This window comes from Python bivittatus, unplaced genomic scaffold (assembly GCF_059951505.1).
Source record: "Python bivittatus isolate LINGU-HERP-01145 unplaced genomic scaffold, Pbiv_v1 ctg000020_np1212, whole genome shotgun sequence".
NCBI lineage: Eukaryota > Metazoa > Chordata > Lepidosauria > Squamata > Pythonidae > Python > Python bivittatus.
This window is the reverse complement of record NW_028277030.1, coordinates 96,070,931-96,083,009: the sequence shown is the minus strand read 5'-3', so window position 1 is coordinate 96,083,009 and position 12,079 is coordinate 96,070,931. Positions and strand designations below refer to the sequence as shown.

At 37.1% G+C, this 12,079-nt stretch overlaps 1 protein-coding gene across 2 annotated transcripts in view; it reads right to left on the bottom strand.

Annotated features, from left to right (window-relative positions):
• Positions 1 to 418: 418 nt before the first annotated feature.
• CRIM1 (cysteine rich transmembrane BMP regulator 1) overlaps positions 419 to 12,079 on the bottom strand; it is a 151,175-nt gene continuing 139,514 nt past the window's right edge. For both annotated transcript variants that reach the window (XM_088144528.1, XM_088144537.1), the window contains 5 exons: positions 11,041 to 11,262; positions 8,919 to 9,113; positions 6,554 to 6,676; positions 4,257 to 4,444; positions 419 to 3,222 (listed from right to left, as the gene is read on the bottom strand). In XM_088144528.1, the coding sequence (XP_088000654.1) occupies positions 3,046 to 3,222; positions 4,257 to 4,444; positions 6,554 to 6,676; positions 8,919 to 9,113; positions 11,041 to 11,262 (905 nt within the window). In that variant the 3' untranslated portion in view covers positions 419 to 3,045. The remainder of the gene's footprint in view (positions 3,223 to 4,256; positions 4,445 to 6,553; positions 6,677 to 8,918; positions 9,114 to 11,040; positions 11,263 to 12,079) is intronic.

Sequence of the window (12,079 nt, the reverse complement as noted above, 5' to 3'; positions counted from 1 at the left end):
CTGCATGGAGGAATGGGCCAAAATACCAGCAACAGTGTGTGAAAACCTTGTGAAGACTTACAGAAAACGTTTGACCTCTGTCATTGCCAACAAAGGATATATAACAAAGTATTGAGATGAACTTTTGATATTGACCAAATACTTATTTTCCACCATGATTTGCAAATAAATTCTTTAAAAATCAGACAATGTGATTTTCTGGATTTTTTCCCCCATTTTGTCTCTCATAGTTTTCATATGATGAAAATTACAGGCCTCTCTCATCTTTTTAAGTGGGAGAACTTGCACAATTGGTGGCTGACTAAATACTTCTTTGCCCCACTGTAGCTGTCAACATGCGAATCTGGGAAAGTCAAAAAAAAAAAAAGTAAAACAAGATTCTACAGAAAATATTCATTTCACAATGATAAAAAGTTCATCAAGTTAATTTTTATTGTGCTGCCAAGAGCCGAATTACAAGAAACCATCTTACATTTTAAAAAGTAAACAAGCAACCTGCCGAATTGCAGCGCACTCCAAGTGCCATAATATGCATCTATGCTATTTTTCAGAAAATTGTATCTGCATTTCTCTTACAAGAGCACAACAGGAACCAAAGTAAAAGAGTGTAATGAATACAGCACATAGGATAAATAATATCTTTAAAATAATAATAAAATAATAAAAAACATTTTACACCATGTCCTATATCCTGCAAATATCATTCAGAATATGGCCTTGACTGTAAAACAAGCATTTACAATTTTCCAATAAAGACCATTTATTCTTTATGAAAGGAATGGATGATTGACCGTGACAGAATCTGAATAACGGGAGAGTAATGTTTGGTTCAGTGTCTTCATACTAAGGATAAAATGCTGTGTGGGGGCAGAGGGGCTACATTTCTTTTTTCTTTTGGAAACTGAATTCATAACAGAAAAAAATGCTGAGCCTTTATGATACACCTATCGCCTTTTGTCTTTGATGCAAACAGCTAGAACACTTTTTGATATTCTAAAACAAGATATGTGATAATCTTCAGATTAATAAATTAGGTCATATAATAAATTAGGTTTTTCAGTTTTAAAGTTCAGTAATCTCTGACCAAGTATTTACAACAATACTTGAGAGTTCCTTTACAAAAAATACATTTTCTTTTCACATTAAACATATTGGGTATCTGTGTCTCAGGACAAGCAATTGTGAAAGTAAGAGGCAACACACAAGTGGGCAGTTAGTATAAAAGTGCCAAGACCTGTTTGGAAAAGTTAAAGTTGTGTGTACAGTTAAAGTTACAAGTCAAGCTGCAACAAACCTTCAGTGAGTTGTGGACTTTATTTGAATAGCTGCTTCAAACAACTATTGTGAAATAAATCCAAATGCGGATACTGTTATTCTGTGGAATTAAGGAGTGCTGCCTATACATTATCAGTGTCTCTAGCCAATGCATTGAATTTTAAGCCTTTTTAAGGCCATGCAGGATAAGAAAACAAACGCACACGCACACACACACCCTGAAATATAGCAAGTAGCGATGCTAATGCTTACTGCTAAAATTGTGCACACACTGTATATGTATGCAAACAAAAGGGCACACACATACACACGCTCATTTGCATCCTAACACTTCCAAATCAAATAAAACTAGATAAAATGAGACCACCTCATCTTGTCTTTCTACACACACAAGGTTAAGTAATAATATGGAATGCCTGTGTTTCTGTTCTGGGTAAAATCTCAGTTAAAAATACATTCAACAGGGAAAATACAAAATTATACTGATATATACTGTATATATAAATAGCATATATATACTGTATATATACATATATACATATATAGTATGAGTATATGTGTATTTATATATATATATATATATTCACACACACATATGCATGTGTATGTATATATAAAATATTATACACATATACACTTAAACACACAGAGACACACAGATGCTTTTTTTAAGCATAACTATATTTACATGGATATTTCTATAAAGCTAAAGTTTTAAAGAAGCATGATCTTTCTTTCTGAGCTTCCAAAAAGGTGCTTGAGTAATATACATTAAAATTAAGCAGCTTCCTCGCATGAAAGTTGCTTCTAGTCTGCATAATCAGTAACAGAAAAAAACAACAACAACCCCAACCCTTTAACATAATGATACAAAAATGAATCTGAGCAAGATCTTCATCCAACAAGACCTTTTTCTTCAAAGATAATTTGGTGTGTGAACCACCTGAAACAGACAGTAAAAGAAACACACATGCGCGCGCACACACACACACAGAGTTCTGGAATCAAACGGTGTTTAACTTTTCCTTCTTTTTTCTCCCTCTTCAATACTGTCGCCAAAAGATCCAGTGCTCTTCTCAGGAATTATACAGGCTTTAACCATTTGCTAACTGCCAGTCTGGTCAATTAGCATCAAAATGAAAAACAAAAAGCAGCACAATGTATAATTGTACACATCTTCAATAAATTTGCCCTTTTTGCTTTAACGTTTTCCTCACTGTATCATTCATTTGCTACTGCAGCTTCTGACCAGGTAGAAAAACACAGTTGCAGCTATATTGCACCTGTGATGCAACAGATTATCTCCTACGAGTTTATTTTTGTAGCATAAGAACCCCAAACTTTCTTATTTGAATTCAGTTAGGGTTCTGCTTATACTTCACTGCAATAAATGCAATTTTGGAGTGTCAGCAAAAAGCTATATTCTTTGACTCCAAGCTAAGCTGACCAGCTTTTCTTCTTTGAAGCTTCCTGTTCTAACCACGCAAGCTCACCCCAATTTTCTTTTCTCAAACAATCATGATTACTGTGTTACAAGCAAAACATCAACAAATTTTAAAACTTTGGTTCCAGGAAAACACTTGGTCAGAAGTGGGAATGCTTGTTCTGGCACACTGCAGGAATCAGAGTCAATCCTGACAAGGTCTCAGAGCTGTACATGAAGTCACAAATCCAATACAATCCACTAAGCAAGTGCATGATTCTAGTTTTATTTGAATAGCAGAGTCAGCCTTTGTTTCTTCTTAACTTCTTGGTAAGAGTAGCAGTTTCTCACACTGTCTGATAGAAATTATCTGCTTGTAAGTTACTCTGTTTCTGCATGCTGTAGAATCCACTGTATCTTGAATCTGGATCAGCAATTCTAAGCATTCTCTGAGAACTGTCCACTTGAACCATGGTGCCCTTCTTGCAGTCCACATACACCAGCTGATTATTTAAGCAAGAAGGCTGTTTGGGTGAAAACACAATACAGAAAAATGAGCATTCTGTATACAGTATGCTTTGATTCTCTATTAAATTGTGCCCTCTTCTTAATTGCAAAGGCGAGGGACACATGCACATCACAGGAACAGTCCAGCCAGCCAATCCCACAATCTCATTTAGACTCAAAAGCCCAGAGCACAAACACATGCTATGCTTTTGCGTTTGCTCAGGGCTCCATTTGGAAGAAGAGTACACAAATAAAATTAATAATGATTATAATCATCATCATTAACATGCGGTTATTGGAATGATCCCTAGCCTAAAGAACATGCTTAGACAAAAAGCTACTGTACCTTCTGGGCTTTGGCAAGTGTTAAGAACCTAGGAAGAGCTCTACTGGATGGAGCCACAAGCCATCTATTCCTGCGTTCTGTCACAATGGCCAATATGATACATTTTGGAACGTTATAAGCCCAGACTGGAACGTGATAGTCCCTTCCAACACTGCTTTCCAGCAACTAGTGCTGAATGGTTCCTCTCTCTGTTTCAGGAGGTGGTAAACAACTATCCTCCTGTCTCCTTTTAAAACCACCCAATACCACCTAAACAGGGAGCAAACCCCACACTCACTTGCACTAATGATGTTGCCTAGTCAGCTAAGGAAATGTCTGCAAGCAAACAACCAAGCTCAGAGAGCACCAAGGACTCCACAGTTCAACCCTGAGCTACATATATTCTCTTCTATAGAACAACCCAGTCAGTTGCCATTATTCCAACTGCTGGCAGTGTATTCCACAGTTTAACTATATGTTAAATGAAGAAAAGCCCTTTCTTTAATCAGTCCTGAATCTCCAAAAGCAAAGGTCTCTGAAAGCAATCAATCTTCCAAAGAAACAATGCTTCAGGCCATGTATCCTTAGGGGACACATAGAGAAGACACTTGTAGATCTCCCTTTCCAGAACTGTCTGCTTTTATTTAATTGTATGTGTAACTGCTCAACTGATTCAGGATAGCCAGTTATCTATTTATGCAGTACAAAAGCTATTTATTCCATTACCTTTGCTGGAGCTCTGTAGCAGGATACTGGTATCCACTGCTTTTTCTGATTGATAAACAAAAGTGCTATTATAAGAACTAGAGCTGTTATGAGGGGTATGGTTACCCAGGCAAGAGAATCAAGAGATGTTTCCGTACTTGGCTGTGATCCTCTAGTTTCTCTATATTCACTCTGAAGGTGACCCAAATCTGTAAAATGTATAAATAAGCAAATTAACAATAACAAATTAAATAATCATGTAATGGAATAGCTCAAGGTGAGATATACCTGAGCAACAAGAGTTTTCCAAATGACGTGCCCATAACTAAAAGCAATACTATAAGAAATATTTAGGTTCAAGTAAGTTTTACTTAGGTCAAGTACAGGCAGTCTTCAGGCTTGTCAAATCTATTCTGTGCACACACATGTGTTCAATAAATCAGAACTGTGAGCTTGGAATTTGTTTTCAGTACTAGAACTAAACTGTCATTAATTTCACAGTCTTTGTCACATGGACTTCTTCATTTTTGCAGCAAAATATAAATGGAAAATGCATTTTTATTATTGTTTTGGTTAAACAAGTGGGAATTAGAAGCTGCTGCTAATTTACTGTAAAATACCCAGCCCTTTCCAGATTCTTCAGTCAATCCACTGGAAAATTATACTAAGGTTCTTACGTTCCTGTTGTGCTGTTGGCTTGTTATTTAATATTCATATTGTTTTACACGCATTATCTTTATTATGGTCCAAGAACAGTACAAAAAGAAGTTAAAACAATCCAATAAACCCCAAAATATAACAGCATTATAACATGGTACGCTTCTGTTACTGGATCTGGAAATGACATAGCCAAAGGCACAAAACTTAGCAATTAAAATGGTGATTCAGGATCCCTGTCATTTAAGAAAATGTCTAAGTAACGTGGATCAAGACAACTAAGCAGTCTTTCCACTGGAGGCGAAATTAATTGAAAATCTAGCTCCACATAGAATTTACACCTTAGAAAGACATGTTCTAGGGTTTCAGATTTGCCAGAGGCACAAGGAAATTCCCTAAGTCCTATGGGGATTCCATTATATCTGCCATTCATAACTGCAGAGGGGAGGGCATAGAACCGTGCTCTTGAGAAAGCTCATCAGTGGTGGGTGTAAGATTTATATAAATAGCATGCACAATGTAGTTCTGTTGATTTGTTGGAGACAATGTATTGTGTTAAATTTTATGTTTTTGCCCTTGTTGATCTTTTATTTTATAATGTTCGCTTTCTCTTGTAAACAGCCCAGAAACTTGCCTGTTTGAGGATATCAATATGTAGTAAAGAAATAATGGGTTCATTAAAAAAAGGGTTAAATGTAACACTTACTGGGCTTAATCATACGGACTTAATTATTCTTAGCAGAGACCTACCAAAATCACTGGGGCAAATTAATTGCATTAAGCAAATATTGCTAAGGGTGGCTCCAGCTCAGGAAATTCTAAGAAAGTAACAGAGGAGTTGCCATAATTTATGATCTGCTTACTTGTGGGCATTTTTCAATCTGGTTTTTAATAAACATTTTCCCTGAAAAAAATTACATAATCCCAGAAAACCTTTTTTTCTTTTTCTTGCTAGCTACATACTGGATTCTCATGCCTTACTTTTAATGGTTTCTACAAGAACCATGATTAATTGTCTCATGCAATAAATAATTTCTCCTGTCTACAAGGACATAAATGTATTCAGCAAAAATGTAGCCAACCCATGTGGGCTACATGCAGTCCTTCGGGCAATTTTTGCAGTCCCTGGAGCCCCTCAAATTGCACTGCTAAAATTTAGTGTCAAAAAGCTGACTTAGGGCAATGCAGTTTCACTTTTTAAAATAAGAAAAAAAGGTTATGGATGTGTTCCTCTGGAAAAACAAAACAAAACAATCCTGGAGGTTGAAAAAAAAAGTTAAATAAAGTGCAGTTCCTGGCTACAGAAATGGCTGCCTGTCCTACATTAGACTTAAGCATAAATAAGCATAAATTCTTATGCCTGTGAAGAGGCCTCCTATTCTTCTGCTTCAAACAGGCCATTCTATTGGCAAAGGTTAAGTTTTGACCAACACAGCCTTCCCCAATCATGCCTTCAGAATGTGTTATGGCTACTCACTTCCAGCCAACAGAGAACTGTAGCTCAACTCATTTAGAGAGTACCAAGTCCTTATAGTGAAATTTGGCTTTCCTAATAACCTTTCAAAATACTAACATCTACAAAAAGGATTAAAAAAAAAGTTTGAAGCTCATCTCATTTGGATTTGCTTTGTGCAGATATATTTGAATTAAATATTGTTTACCTTTATGGATATGGACAACATCATTTTCACTGAATGTAGGCCAGACTGGTGCTTCTAGTTCTTTATCTCCTCTATGATTTGTCTTCTCAATTGGAATGTTGGTAGGTTCAGGTACATACATTTCTGCAAAATAATAAGGAACTTACAGGAAAGCTAGCTAACCTAGGCAGCAGCATTGTTAACAATGAAAGAATGCTATTTAAAATGGAGCCAGCATTCAATATATAACAACTTGCAATACATCAATGAATTATTTTTTTAATTCTCCAGAGGTCTAGGTGTAAATAGGCTGCATAAAATTATAGAGTAAAAGGAAGCAGAAAAAATAATGTCTGGGAATAGCATTAGGAAAACCCAGTCCTTATCATTGATAATTAAGAATAGATGAGCAACTGCTAGGTTTTTTAATCACCATGTAAAAATGATTTTGAAGGGCAGCCCCATATAGGCTGCATTGCAACATGAGGTAATAAAGGCATGAATGACTCTGAGGAGGGAACCCCGGTTCAGGTGAGGGTGTAACAGACAAATCTGGATGAAGACCCTCCTGGGCACTGTTGCTAACTGTTCTTCCTTGAGCAGGAGCTGAGGAATCCAGGAGGACACCAGTTCAATTTGAAACCCTAACCAGAATTAAACATGCAAAATCCCTGATACTGGAAGAGCCAAAAACCCATAGACACGGCTCATCAGGATTGAGTTTGTTCTTCCCTATCCAGATCTTCACATCCTCCAGGAACTGGAACATGATCCTGATAACATCGCTTAGTCAGACTGGAGTTGAGATGTATAGATGACAGCCCTGCATGGTAGTCCAGATCAAGAAACAAACACCATGTAGGCCTAAAACTACTTTTATTAGAATGTCTACAGTAACAGAATCTTGCCAGTCTAAATGTGCTTCCTCTTCTTCCTCTTTTATCTTCTTGTGAATTAGGGGGGCATCTGCCTTAGGCATTTTCAGAAATCTCTATCTTTGTAGGGGCTTAAGGCACATTTCTCTGATTGTTGCTTTGGTTAATGGATCTTCCTTCTCTCCCTCCAGGCCATCCTCTATACTCTCTGTAATAACTGAGTATATACAGATAGTATTGGACCCTGTGTTAACATATGACGTATCTGGTATTTTCATGTACATATTAAACAGTAGAGATGAGAATGTCAATCAATAGTATTGAAGGACGCACAGAGATAAAGAACAACCAGGGTGGTCACACCATCTCCATCCTAGCTCTGCCAGAGGTCATTCACAAGCATGATAAATACTGTCTCTGTACCAGGTTGTGGCCCAAACAGAAAGAATCCAGCTAATTTGCTTCATTCAGGATTCTCTGAAATCACAACACAACCACTTTCTCAACAAGTTTCCTAAGAAAGGGAAGGTTGGATACTGGGTAAAAATTGTTCAGAACTGTAGGGTCCAGTGATAGCTTCTTTAAGAGGTGGCATGTCATCAACTTTTCCAAGACAGATTGTGAACTAGTGTTGTATCTGAACTGGGCCAAAACTGTACTGTAATCAAGGAAACTTTAAAATGTTGCAAGATGGAACAAATCCTTCTCCTAATTAGACATGTTTCTTTTGAGATACGAAAGAAAAATAATTGTTTCGGAATCCAAGTCTTGATTTCAATACTGGATACCTGAGAATCAAACCAAAACCTTTCATTTAATTCTCCATTTAATGGAAATATTTTCTTTCATCTTTCCAAACCTTTTCCTTATCTTGGACAAGTGATTATTGAATGTGTTTATGTAAAAAAATTGATTCTGGCTAAGTAAAGCACAATTAAAAGACACTTGCTCCTTGGGAGGAAAGCTATGGCAAACCTAGATAGCATATTAAAAAGCAGAGACATCACCTTGCCGACAAAGATCCGCATAGTCAAAGCTATGGTTTTTCCAGTAGTAATGTATGGCTGTGAGAGCTGGACCATAAAGAAGGCTGAGTGCTGAAGAATTGATGCCTTTGAACTGTGGTGCTGGAGAAGACTCTTAAGAGGCCCCTGGACTGCTAGGAGGTCAAACCAGTCAATCTTAAAGGAAATCAACCCTGACTGCTCATTGGAAGGATCGATAATGAAGCTCAAGCTCAGATACTTTGGTCACCTAATATGAAGAGAGGACTTTTTGGAAAAGACCCTGATGCTGGGAAAGATTGAAGGCAAAAGGAGAAGAGGACGGCAGAGGATGAGATGGTTAGATAGCATCACTGAAGCAATGTGCATGAAACTGAGCAAACTCAGGGAGGCAGTGAAGGATAGGAAGGCCTGGCGCGATATGGTTCATGGAGTCACAAAGAGTCGGACATGACTTAATGACTGAACAACAACAACAACAAAGTAAAGCACCAAAATCTAACTTACCTGGGCACATGGGACAGCAACTTCCCTCCACATTAATTGGTTCCACGCAAGGAAGAGGAGGGCAACTAACTGTGGAACAGAGAGTCTGACCCTGCAAACAGTAGCAATGTGTGCAGCTATCAATGTCCCAACGTTCTTCATCTGCATAGGTTTTTCCATTAAAGTGACATACTGCCTTCTTCGTTGCTGTGTCTTCTATTGAAAGAACATGCCATAAAAATGCAATTTCAGAATAAGTGGAAGAGAAATCTTGGAATTATATTTCAGGCCTTAAACTGATTTTCATTTGTTTTTAACTTGCCCAGTAGGAATGTTGTCCTTTCCTGCAAATACCTGTTTAATCATAATGATATAGGAAACAGTAGTACTAAAGTTATATTAGTAAAGGAAAAAAAGGATCAAGCATTAAGAATAATCTTCTAATATGCTCAATTGTTGTTTTTGAAACATATTCAATTATTCTGCTTCCATTAATCGATCATCTACACCTATTATTTTATTATAGTTCATACATTTCTGGGTATATGTCTAAGCAGAATCTTTCCAACTCTTGATAAAATGAATTCCTAGCTGAAGGGCCTTGGGTGTTGCATCAGAGATAAAATTCTGAGATACGTCCCTTGGGAATTCACATTCATACATTAGTGAGGAAAACACAATGGAAATGTGGAGGTATTGCAATAATCTGGGACCTCACCTAGAGACAGGGGTTGAGATAGGTTGGAAAGTGGAATTTAAAGGACTCCTTCAACTAGTAAAATTATATCATGCAAAAAAGTACAACTTTAACTATATTAAAAATAAACTTGTTTGGAATCTAAATCTTAATCTTAATTTTCTATTTCAAAAGTCATTTGGGACACCTAGATTGTGCTTGGGCTGACAAGTCAAAATCCCCTATTTCATAGCTACTGATGGAAATATGAGCTTTTTTTTTTCATTTTCAATTTCCTGAGCTCTTAAAACATTTTGTTATTTCAGTTTTTCTAAGAGAAAGCAATAAGGTTTCTGGCAGAAAGTTAGAAAGGATGAACTCAGTAAGTATATGCATGTGTATGTTTATGTGTATACACACACATACATATACACACACACTTCACATACACAGTGTATAGTCAGAGGGAAGCCCTTTTGAATATGGAAGAAAATGTTATCACTGAAGAATGTATGTGTTAGCTTTAAAATGAGAAATTTAAAAAGCGCTTCCCAGCAGCATCCACAACAAAATACTGTGTGCTGATATCTTCATCTAATTGCCGTGATTATATATTTCTGTCCCAATGTGTGACAAAGGTATGTAAGGCACAGTATTTGCACGATGTCATCCCAGCACACATCTCATCCTTTGCCCCCTCCTCCTTCTCCCCCTCCAGACGTTCATAGTTCTTATGGATATAGTCCTCGCAAAAAGCAGAAATAAGTGTATTCAAGGAATGGTTTCAGATATAATGCAGTGAATACCGAACACTGAATACAGTCTGAAGCAATGCGATTCTAACTGAAGTTAACTATGATTCTAGCTGTAGACTTTGCAGAAAACAACAGCAGCATTATCGTGTCCTCTCCTTTTTGCTAATGGTACCTAGTGAAACAAAACATGCAATCACTCTGCTTCCAAAAACCTGCAAGGCGTAACTGAAAAACAAGTAATGTACTATCCCATAATGATTTTGCAATTGAGGTATTATATGAGACGGGAGAAGACAGGCTGTAAGCGTGCCTTTTTTTTCCTTTCTTTTTTTGGCCTTCTTGCAACCTGAGCTTCGCTGATATAAGTGGAAGAAGTACTTGTGACTAATACAAATTATGGCTAGATCAAGCCCAAATGTATGATGAATCTATTTTTGCTATGATTTATCCGCTACTTAATTCTAACAATACCATATTACTATCATATGACATTACCTATGACTTTTGCTTGTGCTGATACTTAGCTATAGAGAACTAGCAGGTAAGGTATAATTATTAATTATACTATAGTTCCCAATATATGTACTAAAAGGCATCACAGATAAATCAGAAAATACAATTAAGGCCTAAATTGACAGAGCATCATAACATTAAATAAGATTGGGAAAACAGCACTTCCATCATATCCCTTTTTCCCCTTTCCAGCGCTTACCTATACAGTAAGGACAACATTGCCCTTTTCTCAAAACAGGTCTTTCACAGGATACTGGTGGGCAAGACTCAGAGTAGCAGCTGATTCCACCATCCAGGCAAATGCAACTGGTACAAACATTGGGTTTCCACGACTCAGCAGTTAAGAAGATATCACCATCAGTGTTTTTGCAGTAACTGGGCATGCTCTTATTGGTTGACGAGGATGGCTGGACAGGCTCATCTAGAAAAATAAACATACAGCATAGGAATGACAGGAAACGGCAGGGATATACTTTTCGTTTTAAATCCATGTTGATACAGACGTTCTGAAGAGGAATTGGAATTGCTTCCCACTCTAGAATTGGAACTCCTGATTGTGCAAGGTTTTTGATCACATGGAATGCTGTTAATCAAATCAACTCTATCTTCAACTCCCTGCCATGCTTAGGTTTCTGTAATTCCTGAACTGGCGTATTCTTCATGAAAGTACTGAGGAACTGTGAGCAATGTAACTTGGCATCTACCAGCATCCTTCAAAATATAATTTTTCATTAAAGGCTTCTCCTCAATGGTCCTTTCCCCAGAACAAGGGATTCCTGGACATACTTGGAAAAGGCAGCCCAGCACCGAGAGAAAGTTTATATGAAGGAACAATATTTTATTTATTTATGCCCACCCATCAGAAAATAGCGTTTCAGATTTTTTTCCCCTGAATACAAAAGGAGTAGAAAGGGGCTGAACTATATTTATGGTTTGTTTTATCAACAGCTGTGAGCTTCTTCTCACTATTCTCAAGGAAAGAGAGGAAAAACAACAGGTGTAGCCCCTATGATTTTGGCCTTCCCTACTTTTTTGGTCTTGCCTTCCTGCAGGCTCATACACCCCTGGGCAGGAGATAACAAGCAGCTACATCTGCATGTTAAACAACAACTAGTTCATGTTTATGAACAGATACACACCCCTATTTTGTAATAACACTGTTAAAAAAAGGGTGGGCTGACACCTATGTATTATCAGAATAAGAGAGAATAGCTTATATCACTAAGTCTTGACAGCTT